At 36.5% G+C, this 14,605-nt stretch overlaps 1 protein-coding gene across 8 annotated transcripts in view; it reads right to left on the bottom strand.

Moving 5' to 3' along the window:
* The window catches only part of MSR1 (macrophage scavenger receptor 1), a 76,006-nt gene that overhangs the window by 51,217 nt on the left and 10,184 nt on the right, over nucleotides 1-14,605 (bottom strand). For 7 of the 8 annotated variants that reach the window (XM_002928609.4, XM_034647484.1, XM_034647483.1 and 4 more), the window contains exons 2-5: nucleotides 13,167-13,212; nucleotides 12,558-12,664; nucleotides 10,135-10,248; nucleotides 4,343-4,755 (exon numbers count right to left, since the gene is read on the bottom strand). In XM_002928609.4, coding sequence (XP_002928655.1) covers nucleotides 4,343-4,755; nucleotides 10,135-10,248; nucleotides 12,558-12,660 — 630 coding nt within the window. In that variant the 5' untranslated portion in view covers nucleotides 12,661-12,664; nucleotides 13,167-13,212. The remainder of the gene's footprint in view (nucleotides 1-4,342; nucleotides 4,756-10,134; nucleotides 10,249-12,557; nucleotides 12,665-13,166; nucleotides 13,213-14,605) is intronic. The other variant, XM_011236450.3, reaches the window with a different exon arrangement.

Genomic DNA, 14,605 nt, shown 5'->3' with positions numbered 1-14,605 from the left:
TACTTTCAATAATTTAGTGGAATTATATTAATGTTTTTTTTTCATAATTTAGGATTCCTAGAGATCAAGTTTTAAGCTGCATACTTTTTTTTTTTACACCTTTAAGCAATGCTGCAATGAAGAACATTATATATGTATTTACATACTTGTAAAGGGCTTCTATAGGACAGCTTCCTGGAAGTAGATCCGCTCAGAGGAACTAAATATTAAACTTTTTGTTCAGTACTGCTGTGGTACCCCCAAATATATGGCACTATTTTTTTCAATCTTACTAATCACGTATCAGTGCCTAGTTTCAGCACCCACATGCTGGGTACCTTCAACATACTTAAGTTTGCAGAGTTAGAGTAAATACACGATAAATCATTCTACTTATTCTGATTTTCAAATTATGATGAGGTTAAGTATACAGTCATAATAAAGTATTTGACAATGTTTGTCTTTACTTTCAAGACTTTGGCTTGGTTTTCCTTTGGGTGTTGGGCTGTTTCCTATGTAGCAAACCTTCTCATCCATTCTACTGACATTTTCCATCCCTCTGTTCTACATTTACCGCATCCTCTGTCTTCATGGTATGCTCAGTACTTTTCTAAGGACATCTCTGCTTAACTGCTGATGTTTCCTCATTTCCCACTGATATACAGAAATAAGCCAGAGGTGTATTGCTCCCTAATCCAGGTACAAAGAGAAAATTATACTTGCTTTGACTGGACAGGATAAGTTGAAGTGAGGGGGGTCAAGGCAGTCAGGGTGTAAAGCCTTTGAAAGGAAATGAACAGATACCTAGATTGGCCCCTTTGGTGGCACTACACTCAAGCACAGAAGCTTATCAGTTTTTATTTTCTAACTGTGCCTTCCCTCATCCAAAACCCTATTCTGTTGTCTCCACTGTCTCCTTCCTTGACTATTTGGCATTTTCCATACCATATAGTATAAGTCATGATAATGAAAAGTACAGCACAGGGAATACAGTCAGTAATATTGTGGGGGTACCTGGGTGGCTCAGTTGGTTAAGCATCTGCCTTCGGCTCAGGTCATGATCCCAGAGTCCTGGGATCGAGTCCTGCATTGGGCTCCCTACTCAGTGGGGAGTCTGCTTTTCCCTCTGCCTGCTGCTCTCCTTGCCTGTACTCTCCATGTCAAACAAATAAATAAAATCTTAAAAAAAATATATTCTGATAATATATGGGGATGGATGGTGACTACACTTTTTTTGGTATTAATGTACAGAATTGTTAAATCACTACATTGTACACCTGAAACTCATATAACATTTAAAATAAATACAATTTTGGGACACCTAGGTGGCTCAGTTGGTTAAGCATCTGCCTTCAGCTCATGTCACAATCCCAGGGTCCTGGGATCCAGTCCCGCATCGGGCTCCCTGTTCAGTGGGGAGCCTGCTTCTCTCTCTGCCTGCCACTGCCCCTGCTTGTGCTCTGACAAATAAATAAAATCTTAAAAAAAAGTACAATTTATAAAACCATGTTTAAAGCTTGGATGTGAGCATGGATGTTTATAAAGCACAGCAACATAAAAAAATACGCTCACCTACATTTGGGTAGCTCCAGATAGTCACGGAGCAGAGGGCAGGGTGCTGGCAGTTGATTTTGCTGCCAAAAAACCAGGACTTTCCCATGTTTTTCATATACAAAGCTAAAGCTGCCTTTTATTCCCTTTTCTGAAAGCTGCATATGGTGCTCGTATTAGCCAGATTTCACTTGAAATAATTTTTACTGGGAAGACGGAAAATGCATTTTATTATTTTTTTTAAAAAGCCTATTTTTAAAAAGCATCCATACACACCTTCCACTCTACCATCAGCGGCCCCGCTGGAAACTGGCATTTAATTTTGCAGTCTTACAGTCCTTTCTATGAACAAGGATATAATGAATTCCCACCTCTCTCTTTCCTTTTGTGCTAGTGTACTTTTTTCCCTCAAACTGATGTTTGGTCTGTCCTTGATAGGCATCATGCTGGCATCACTTATAAGCCTTTCCTTCAAACAGCATCTACTCATTCAGGCATTCATTTAATTTACTTATTCCTGCATTGGGCTAAAGACTTGAAGATGAATAAAACTGTTTAAGCAACAGGGGGATGAGACTCCAAATACTGTTTTCAATGAGCACATGTGTGCGCACACACACATCCATATACATACACGAGAGATTGAGTAGTTTCTCAATCTCTACAAGTGATTGCTGCCTGGAAAAAGAAAATAGCTCTGGAAGGCTCTCCATTCCCTTGTACCTTCATTTCTAATGCCTGGACCCCGTCCAAAACGTAGTGTGATCTATCCAAACTCAAAGAGTTCACTGATCACCAGATTTTGATTATTTCCAGTAACTAGCACTTCAAACATGTTCAAGATTTCTACTGTCTTCTAAATAGTTTCCAATTTGGTTTCAACTCTTGATGTGAGTTCACAGATATTCTATAGTCTCTACTGAATCTGGGGCATTAGCAATACCGAATATATCCTGTCTGTACATCTGGTCCATCTTCTCTCTCCTTGCCCTGTCCCACTGCTCTACTGTTTTTATATAAAGTAATATTTCTTCTTCTTCCCTCTTTCCCTCCAACTTAATCAGTTAATACTCTCGTAACTGAAATTTTATTTGTCTCCTCTAGTCTTCCACCCTGTAGACAGTTACTACTTTGTGACTCTCTCTACCCTTGCAGAGCCTAAGTCCTTGACATTTCTTTTTTTTTTTTAAGATTTTATTTATTTATTTATTTATTTATTTATTTATTTGACAGAGAGAGGACAAGTGGGGGAGGTGCAGGTAGACTGCCTACTGCCTACTGAGCAGGGAGCCCGACATGGGACTCAATCCCAGGACCTTGGGATCATGACCTGAGCCAAAGGCAGACGCCCAACTCACTGAGCCACCTAGGTGCCCCAGAGTCCATGATATTTCAATAGTAGTTGATATATACTTATTAACAGTGTGGGAAACACAGATTTTGGAAGTGGTGGCACGGATTATCAAGGCTGGTGTTGGGATGAGGTTTACCAACAAAGTCCCCATATTTATACAGCCATGCCATTGTCCCCTGACATCTTAAAACCAGGATCATGTGAAATTCAAAAGTTCTGAGTGATTGTACCTTACAAATAAAGATGTAGACTATTCCTTCTTAACTGGTTTTGTCTATTCCCTAGTCAATAATTTAGTTGGTTTTCATCTTTTATAACTTGAGAGGTTTGTTGTTCCTCTATAAGTGACATCCATTTTAAAAATCACTACTGTTAATACTGTCTCTATACAGAAAACAACTTCATTAATCAAAAATGGGTCTATTCAAATAAAATTTGATGCCAACGTTGCTTTGCTAATGGTGGAAACTTTATAGGCTTCACATTAATTATGATCTTAGGTCTTAGATATTTGATAATAGAAAGACTTTTTTTCACAGGAGTAAATTTTAGTCATATGCTTATTTTTCATGGAATGGAATGAATTATAATTATTTAACAACCAAAAAAAACCCATTTTTGAAATAAGGGGCTTGCTTTTTAATTTCTTTCCATCAATACAAAGTAATCAGGTGGGCTGGCCACAGTATAGTCTATAGCAGAGGTGAGAAAATTATGATCCATGGGCCGAAGTCTGTTTTTGTAAACAAAGATTAACTGGACCACAGCTTCCCTCCTGGGTCTACATATTGTCTCTGGCTGCTTGTGCACTAGAATGGCAGAGTTGAACAGCCACAAGGGAGACCTTGCAGTTCCCAAAGACTAAACAGTTCACATCTGGCCTTTTACTTTTGCTGAAAACCTGGTCTAAACATGGCTTGCTCTCCTTTCTTGTGTATCCTATGATAAAAATAAAATGTTGTAAGTATTATTCAAAATTTAACTCTTTAATTATAGTTATCTTTACACATTAAAACTTATGTATACTTCTTGGGAATGACAAACTATTTAAAAATGTAGATTTTGTATGTTATTCATATAAATGAGATTTCCATTTCTTTGATGATGAAGGAATTTGGGTCTGTTGTAAAATTTACAAAACAGAGCACCCACTAAGATAATCTAAACATTATAATTGGTTTAGACAGTCTCAAGAGGTAGTATAAGGGGATTTAAAGAATTGAAATACCTTATGAGAATCTATATCCAATGGGAAATATCCCCCATTGTGTTGGGAACCGGGAGAAGACAGTAGGTAAATTCATGTACAACCTTCTGGTAAGATGGCCAGAGGAATCAGGGTAAGTCAGATAATATTCAAATGGGGTTTGCAAATTTTGTTTTCTTGAACTGTCTGAGGAGATAGGATCTAGATGGATTTAATACTGGTATGTGACCTTCTAATACAAAAACTCTTACCTCTTGCTGTTTAAATGTATTGTCTTGGACTCTGCCATTCAGTGTCTTGATTCTGAGCTGCAAATCAAGCAATGTGGTATTCAGACTTAGTAACGACTTGGAGATTTCATCTATCACATTTCCGTGTCCCTGAACTGAGGAAACCAAGGTACTCAGCTGGAGAAGAACATCATTAAATCTTTGATCAGTCACCAGACTAAAATTTTGGAAATGCTCTGAATCTATGAGGTTGGCTTCTGTATCTGAAATATATTGGATTCTCTTCTCCATGTTGCTCATTTGTTCCATAACAGCTTCTTGAAATCTCATCTCATCTTCACTGTCATTTCCTTTTCCTGTGAGACTTTGAGATATTTCGTTTGCATTAATTGAACCAACTGTGCAATTCATCATTTCCCTCTTCAGGAGCTGTGCTGTATATTTAAGTAAAAATAAACAGAGTCATGGCCTGTATCCTTAAATGCATACACCACTCCATTCTGTATCATTCCATTCCATTCTAACATTTTGAATGCAATCCTAAACTGGGTATTTACTTTAAATATACAATGTGTGAACCACACTACACATGTTGTTGAAAGGAAGACAGCCAGCCTCCTTTTCCCATTTCCCATTAGAATTTATTCCAGGATCAAGTCATCCTTTCTGAATTGCTGCTTATATGCATCTTCGGAGCCACTGCATTTGGCTTTGACAGTAAGATTATGAAGTGCATTGTATCCTATTCCTCAGGTCTGTTACGATAAAATGAGATAATGCTTAACACAGTATCTGAAGCAAGCATGTTGAATACATTAGCTGTTATGAAGATAAATGATGTGACAAAAACAATATGTAGTAAAAATAGAAGTATTAGTGTTATCTACTGTATGAGTAAATTGTTGGCTCACCTTCCTCATCCAATCACTTAAGCTGGCAGAGAATTGTCATTTTATTATTGGTGGGACAGAAATTGAGCAAATAATTTTTTTTCACTTTAAAAAATATTATTTTTGTAAGATTCCTCTTTACCTATTACAAAATACATATTCATCACAGAAAACTTCCAAAAGATATGTAATAAAGAAAAATAACTTATTCTTAATCTCACCATCCTGAGTTAAATGTTAACATTTTGGTGTATGTATACCAAATCTGTCTCTCTTTTCACTAGCATATTATTATTTCAAAAATAATTTTAATACCTACATTGCATTATCTGTATGGATCTACCAGATTTATGTAACAGAACTCCTATACTTAATTTGCTCTGTTTTTACTAATATATCCAATGCTTTCAGGAACAATTTTTAAGTAATTATTTCCTAAAAAAACATATCTATTAAATTATATTTGGGGGATATACAGAGCTGCCGATATTTGTTTCCAAATGGGCACATGTTCTCTAAACAAGGTAATTATCCCTCTGAAAAGATCTAGAGTAATGTGTTTGGAGTTTCAAATCATGAAAAGCATAAAGATTAGCTCTGCAGATAAAAATAATACATAATTATACACAAAAAATGTTAAGTACCATTTTACCACTAATCAGTGACAGTTAAGACTTTTTTCATATCTCCCTCTATTTCTATCTATATTATTACTTTATCGACATATATATGTCTTTTATTCATTTATTTTGAACGCATAGGATTTTTCACATTTGACCATTATTGAGCAATAAAAAGAGTAACTGTTGTATATGGTTTAAAAATATATCTACATAAATAGCTATACCTGATATATCAGTTTTCTTAATAAAAATGATATGGCAATAGTATCAGCCTTATGGATTTTTGAGAATTGAGATAACACATGAAAGATAATTAGTTCCACCCCAAGCTCAAAGTTACCTGTATATAAATGAGAGGCTGGTATTTACTCAGGAACAAGCTACCTGATTCTAGAATCTAGCTCCATTCCTCAATTACTAGCTGGGGTACTCTGGGAAAGTTCTCTTCTTAAGTTCCTCAAAGATCGAAATGTAGTAACTGTTTCCAACAGTGGTGCTGAGGATGCATGAGGTAAGGCATGTAAATCCCACAGCACACAGATGGCCCATAGGAAAATTCTGTCCAAATTAAAGTGGCTTATCCACGAAAGATATGATCTTACAGAGTTTACGGTCTTTGCCATCTTTAAGAAACTGTCTGATGATGATTGCTATTGTACCTACTATTATATTAGGAATAAGTATAAAACTATATATGCAATAAATCCCAACGTTAAAAAGCCGAATTATATCATATTTTCCTAGTTAGATTCTTTAAAGTTAGCTTATTTGAATTAATAAAATGTTTGACAACATTTTTATATGATCCAGAATATGGATTATTTTATACTTCTTAATTTATCAAGGAAATGGACAAAAAAAATCTATTTTTTAGTTGGATCTCATCACATTTATTACATTAAGTATGGGGAACAAGTTCTGGACTGACAGCCTCATTCAGGCATTTAATTCTATGATTTATCTATTAAGCACCTACCATGTGTGGAGCACTGCTTGAGGAACTCCGGGAATGTAAAACTGGGAATGGATTCTGCCTGTAATGGAGACCCAAACTAATAATTTTGTAAAAAGTACTTCAAAGATGTCCCTTGAAAATGTTCCTTTCATGATGATTATTGCCTTTTCGAAGTAGCAGTTAAGAATCCAGGTTTGGAGTGGACCTGCCTGGGTTAGCAATTCTTGCTCTTTCCTTTTTAATCTGTGGTCTTGGGCAAGTTATTTTACCAGTGCTTCTATTTTACTAACTGTATGATAGGATTCTAACAGTCAGTGTTCAACTAATTAAATGAGCTAATACATGTGAAGTGCTTATAGTACTTCCTGGCCTGCGATAAGCATTTGTTAACTTCCACCTTTTTTGTTATTAATATTTGGATTCAAATTCTGTGACTTATGTGTCTGTATGCACAACACTGAAAATACTGATGGGGAATTAATACTGTTTAGCATAAAAAAAACTGGGGGGAGGTTGGGTGTTGTAATGAGCGCTGCAGTTTCTGCAATTTATTTTAGTACGCATAGTGATCTAATTGCTCAACCACGTAATTTTTCTTTCCCTGGAAATAACTTCTGTTTCACATGGATAAAGCAAATCTTTTTCACAGGATGCAAAGGGAAGACGAACTGACAAAACATCATGTGACCAAAGGTTTCTATCTGACATGCACTTCCATAAAGTTGACAATAAAGGACTACATTTTTGCTTACAGATTTGCAAACACAAAACATTGCTTGTTTTCCCAAATCCAAATGAAAACTAATCTTAACTTTTTAAAAAACTGTTTAACTCTGTATCATAAATCTAGGTAAAGAATGCCAGAGTTCAGATCTTCAAATGCTCATTTCTTTCATTATCATTGGAAAGATGGCATTTTGTGACTTTTCTATTTCGCATTTGAAAGGAGGCAAACTTTTATGGCTTGTGCAAACCCTCAGGGAGAGAGTGAATATTTGATATTTCACAGATCACATTTACTCCTTCATGTTGCTAATATCTTCTCCTGCCAAAATTTTGTATTATTTTGAGCTAAAGAATCTTCAGTATTTCAGCAACAATTATATATGCATTAATCCTAGATTGTATTTTACTGTCAGAGATGTTATTATGTTGTTGTACTATGATAGGGATTCAGGAGTTTCATTAAGAAATGATAGCATATGGAGTAGCTTTCATCATTAAGAAGTATCTTTCATCATATAAGACATTTTAAATTTAAATAGAGTCTTTCTGCACAGCATTTTATTTCATCCATCAATTCATATTTGCCACAACAGTAATTTCTATCTTTTAGGGATATATTTTGTCTTTATTTATAATTTTTTGATATCAAGTAGAGATACGTATTGCATTAGTTTTGCTTGGGTTTTGGAAAATACTCTGATCTGTAATGTAATCAAAGTTGAAAATGGATTGTCAGTTGTTTATTCAAGTGTGATAGAAACGGTGAGATCCATTCCAAGTTCTGGTGAATTTGAGTGCTAATGTGGACTTGGTAAGATTTGAACATTTTTAACTTCTTGTTAGTCTGGATCAGTCACTTCAACCCAACAATGAACATGGAAAGCTGGTAGTATTTTCTAATAGCCCAAAGATTTTGAACTTGGTTAGAACCCTGAATTCTTTCCAGACTTCACTGACCCCATTCTGCATGTGCCTTTCAGACAGAAGTCGCATTCCCTGGTGCTGACTCTGCAGGCCATGGTTTGTATAAAAGGGGTGGAATTTACCCAGATTCTAACTAGCTTATAGTTAATGATCCCAAGCAACAAAGCGTCTTTTGACTGCGCATTTCAAATGAACATAAGCACATACATAAACAACATACAGATAATCTCAATTCATCAGGAAGTCAGCTGTTATAATGACAGACATAACCAGTCCTTTTCTATAGATGGCTGTGGTTGGTCTGCTTGGTTGATCAGTTTAGTTTGTTGTGGTGGGTTTCCGTTTTTATTTTTGTAATGGCCAAAAAGAGGAATTCATTTTTACCTCTGGAAATATTTTTTCATCTAAAATTATGGATACTGTTTTGCGTATATGTGTTTAATTGGCCAATCCCATTTTGTTCTAAAAATTCAATTACATTGGGAGAGAGTAGACCACAGAGGTTAGGAGTCAAGACTCACAGGTGGCAACTGCAGCTCTTCTACTGAACAGTCTCAGTTTCCTTTTGTGGATAATGAGAATAAGTATATGTCTGCTTAAGGGCAACTGTGAAGGTATATTAAGATAATCTGTGGAATATTTATAAGGCCAGTGTCTGAACGTAGTAAATGCCCCAAAGTGACAGCTACTGTCACACTTGTTGTGGTTTTATTATTTCTTAGCAAATTTGGGCTCTGTCTTAGAATATTCCTTTAGGTTGCCTCTTCACAGAGGAGGTTGTCCTTGTGTTTAGAAGCACTTTTCTTGTCAAGCTCATTAGTATGCACATAAAAATGTATCCTACTTCCCGCTTGTTAGAGCCTACGTCCAGACATTTTGCCAGTCATAAACAGGAAAGCCATGAGGCATATAAATTCAAATGCCAACCAAATCCATCAAAAAGGCTACTGAGGGGAATAATATTTACAGATCTGACTGAGTTATATGCAAGCCATCCACCCCTGCGGAAACCCTCAAATCCATCCCCTCCTCAAGTTAGACTTGCCAAAGAAATATGTGCCTCTAAAGTGTTCTAATTTTTTTAGGTTGAGGGGATGACATCAGGTTATTTTAGAAATTTTTAAAATAATAGCCTTACAAAACATGTGGCCATATCAACTGGAAAGATATTCTTGAAGTACAGGCCATTATTAGGGAAGATCTCTTCTCTGTGAGGACTTGCAAGAATATTTCTTTCTCCTCTCGGTGCTAGGAGCAGAAGAGTTTTTTCAAACAACTGGCTTGTTTTCTGGTTGTTGTTTTGCTTTTGTTTTAGGCATTGTAAATGTAAATGGTCCTGCTTACATCTTTACATTGACAACTGGAATATTTACCTTAAAATTTGTCACCCACCACTAGAACTACATAGGACTCCAGAGGACAACACATTTTTTTGGAATGGTCTAATTCATTCCATCTCACCTTTACATAGCTGTATTTTTATCTTAATCTTTCATTCTCTATACAATTTTTTTTTTACCTAATGACATTGAAGAATCTATTTTTTTTTTAATTCATGAATTTGAGAAACACTTTGTGATGTTACATTTTCCTTATGTATCTCCCCTGTACAAAAGACTGGATGCTTCCTTTTGTTTCTACAATAAGTAATTCACAAGATGAGTTGCTAAGCTTCACAACTTTAGAATACTGTACCTGCCATTACTCCGATGACGGGTATGAGAACTACAAACACAAGAAGATAAAGGACAATCAGTGCAGCTTTGAAGGACTTCAGTTTCTCTGGAAGCGTAGGGCCATTTTTAGGATCTAAAAAAACAAAAGCCAATCTACTATTAGAAAACTTACTCTTCTTAATTAACATTTTGGTAACCTCCAATTCTATCATTACTACCAAGCTTATTGGAATAAAAGGGGAACAAAAAATCTGCCCCCGTTTATTCAGTAGGAAGCAAAAGAAACAGCCACAGGAAAAGCCAATACAGGCATCACTATGAACATCTGATTTACTTTCCATTACCTAAACATCCATGACAAAGTTACTGTCCTCTATAACTTATACTTGTCTCGTTTCGGGGCATTAGTTGACAAATTTTAATATTTTTTGGATATATTTTAATATTAATACCAACATATTCAAACATAAATTTTATTCTTCTGTTTCATATGGAAATACACTCTGAGTAAACATCAGATTCCTCAAGTAACTATATAATTATGATTTTTTTTCAGAGTTTAAATCAGATAAAAGAGACATCTGTTTTCAATGATAATTATGCAAATTTTCTTTTCTAATTTCATCTCAATAATTCTATATTTGGATACTTCTTATGATTTTAATACATTAAAAAAATGAGAACTATTCACATTCTGACTAAACTTCGGAATGGATCAATGAAACCCATCCTCTGGGTATTTCAGGAAATATTAATATTTTCATATTATCCATTTATTTGGAACAGTGATTCACATAATGGGATACCAATTGTGGAAAAGTTAACTCAATGTGGAGAGGAATCTCAGCAGAGGGCGAAGACATTTTCTCTGATTAGGTGAATTAAACATCCATTAACAATTTCTCTCCTATGGCCACTGCTTTCACTGCACAATAAGAAAGATTTTGTTTTCAGGTTGTAAGTTCCCAAATTGAAAATAAAAGTTTAGCTATTATTCGATAATGTTCTATGAGGGACTGAAAGGAAAAGGAGAAAAAATTGTTAAGTAAAAATAAGACGAAAAAAAGCTAAAAACAAAAGACAGAAAAAAAAGAAAAAAGAAAGATCTAAGGAAAAAGAAAAAGAACCACCCACAAAACAAGCAAGATGGGCTATCCCTTTGCCAGGCTGAATGAGCCTGAAACTTATCAGTATCTCCCTTACCTTTAATTCACAATAAAATCCTCTGCATTCTACCTTTCAAGTAGCTCTCCAAACTTCCTGTTGCCTTTTCTCTGTCCCTAGTACCTCTGTCCTCCCTCCTCAATCTCTGGACATCTCTACATTAAAAAGCTTTTACTAGGATCTGTCTTCCTTTTGTCTCATCCATGCCACATCCTCCCACCCATCGACTGTGTAGTGCGCAATACCCGTCATTCCTTGGGGTTACGGTTTGTATTTCAGGTCTGTCTGTGTAAGAACTTGTCCACCTTGTCCAGTGCAATATGCTGCTTCCTCTGACTGAAATTTCTGTGGATCCTCTTTCACCTACCCTACCCTTTTGGTGAAATGTATCCAGCCTTTAAAGCTTAGCAGAATTATACGCAACTCTGTCAAATTAATTAATTAATTAATTAAAGAGGAAAAAAGAACCTGTCCAACTATAACCGAATACAGATTCTTTTGAGCTCTTGTAACCATGCAAACATGTTCCAGCACTGCTGTGGACTGAACTGTTTCCCCACAAAAGATACCACTGATGTCTTATACCCAGTTGCCTGTGAACGTGACCTTATTTGGAAATGGGGTCTTTGCAGGTATAATTAAGTTAAGATGAGGTCATACTGGATTCAGGTGGGCCCTTGTCCCATGACTGGTGTCCTTACAAGAAGAGTAGAGGACACATAAAGGCACACGAAGACCATGTGAAGATGGAGGCACAGACAGGAGTGATGCAGTTACAAGCCAAGGAACAGTAAGACCGGAAGGAGCAACTAGGAGCTACGAAGAGGCAGGCAAAAGCCTTGAAAGGAAGCATGGCCTTGCTGACACTTGACTTCAGATTTCTGGCCTTCAGAACTGTGAGAGAACAAATGTTGTTGGAAGCCACCCAACTTCTGGTGATTTGTGACAGCAGCCCTAGGAGACTAATACAAGTACATACCACCCATGATTTTCAATAATTAATTAATGGTGCTAGGGGTATAGTTATTTCCAGGACCTCGTCCAGTGGCTGAGAAATCAGAGGACTCCATCAACATTGTGAACTAATTTAACCTATAACAAAGCTTCCTTAGTCCAACCTAAGCTTATTTTTTATTCTGTCTCAAAAGAGGAGAAGACCTACTTGTCCACTAAGTCTTAACATTCATACACATGTAAGGTAAATCCCAGGACTGTAATTTTACATAGTGTCACTAACTGTAAGGACAACCTCCACGGGCACCCCACTCTTATACTTACACAGAGGAAGCAAGGCTGTCATGGAGCGGGCATCGAACTTCACAGATTCCGAGCAGTTATCAGTGTCATCCTGTTGATCAAGAAAGCTATTCCACTGTTCCATACTTCTATCAGACACATGGAAAAACACACTGGTTACACATGAAAGGTCTAGGGCCCTGTGGCATAATGTCTCAAGTTGAAACTGAAAATTAAAATTCAATTTTAGGGACACCTGGGTGGCTCAGTCAGTTGAGCGTCTGCCTTTGGCTCAGGTCATGATCCCAGGGTGCTGGGATGGAGTCCTCAAGTTGGGCTCTCTGCTCAGTAGGGAGTCTGCTTCTCTCTCTGCACCCCCCCAACCGCTCACTGTCTCTCTCTCTCAAATAAATAAATAAAATCTTAAAAATAAATAAAATGCAATTTTAGCAAGGGAACAAGTATGATCAATTACTTAAATTTACCTATCTGCCATATCTAGTAATATATTGTATCTACCCATAAGTTTTAATTTTCACATTGAAAGACAGACCTGCATGGAATGTACTCATGCATCTTTCTATGGACAAATGCATATCCGTGTTGACATATGTGTGTTTTTGAGAGTGAGAGGTAACATTTCTTCCTTACCTAAAAAAAATTATCTTTTCCCAAGTGACAGAAAACAACTGTTTAGCTGAAAAGAAAAAGAATTTCCGTTAGAACAAAGAGTTGGGCAAAATTTGGAACAAGTATTTCCTGTGATCTTTCATCAGAGGTTCTGGATAAAACAAATAGTTATGCAAAATCCAACGCAAATATTTCCTGTGATCTTTTATCAGAGTTTCATGAGCCAGCTTTTTTTTTTTTTCCAAGGCATCTGTTTATCACATTACAAAGATAAAGTCTAGTCACTAGATTGAAACCAAAGGAAAAACTTAATTTTCCTTTTCTCTTCTTTTTTGTATTGTTTTCTTTCAGGACTTCCCTCATTATACATTGGAAGCATCACAAATCTGTGTCTGTAGCTTTTTAAGCACAGTTATATTCTGTGGTACAATCTATGCCTACATCCCTTTGAGATGCATCAGAATCCTTTGAGAGGCTTGACTGATGGGCCTTACCCTCAGAGTTTCTGTATTTTAGGTGGGGGTCAAGAATTTGCAATTCCAACTAGCTTTTTTTTTTAATTTTTAAATTTATTTTATTTATTTATTTTTATTATGATATGTTAGTCACCATACAGTACATCATTAGTTTTTGATGTAATGTTCCATGATTCATTGTTTGCGTATAACACCCAGTGCTCTATGCAATACATGCCTTTCTTAATACCCATCACCGCTAGCCCATCCCCCCACTCCCCTCCCCTCTAAAACCCTCAGTTTGTTTCCCGGAGTCCATATATACAATGGAATATTACTCAGCCATCTTAGGGAGAATGATTACCCAACATTTGCATCAACATGGATGGGACTGGAGGAGATTATGCCAACTAGCTCTCTTTTTTTTTTTTAAAGATTATTTATTTATTTATTTGAGAGAGAGGGAGAGCACAGCGAGGGGGAGAGAGCATGAGAAGGGAGACAGGCAGAGGAAAAGGGAAAAGCAGACTCCCCACTGAGCAGGAATCTTGACTTGGGGCTCACGGCTCCATCCCTGGGATCATGACCTGAGCTAAAGGCAGAGGCTTAACCCACTGAGCCACCCAGGCACCCCACCCCACTCCGCCGCAAACAAGTTCTCTTAATGATGCAGACTGCCACCAGTCTGAGAAGCACATTTTAAGAACATTCTTCAGCAAAAAAAAATTGTTATGACTTTTTCTTGGAAATAGTTCAGTTCACTTGATTGATAAATTTAGCATGAAGTAGACATCTTATGATCATTTCTTATTTTCTCTAATGCTGAGTTAGGGATTTAGTACAGCTGAGGTTGTAACCGAGTGCACAGGCAGCTCTGGGACACCAAACTCCCATCTTGTCCAGGAAATGGAGGCCAATCATTTGTATGCAAACATTCATCCTGCTTTGGGAAGGGGTACCAACAAGTAAGGATGTAACTGAACCGTCTATATATATATATATATA

The sequence above is a fragment of the Ailuropoda melanoleuca genome, chromosome 18 (assembly GCF_002007445.2).
Source record: "Ailuropoda melanoleuca isolate Jingjing chromosome 18, ASM200744v2, whole genome shotgun sequence".
NCBI classification, from domain to species: domain Eukaryota; kingdom Metazoa; phylum Chordata; class Mammalia; order Carnivora; family Ursidae; genus Ailuropoda; species Ailuropoda melanoleuca.
The sequence above is the reverse complement of the archived record's forward strand: the minus strand, read 5'-3'. Positions and strand labels throughout refer to the sequence as shown.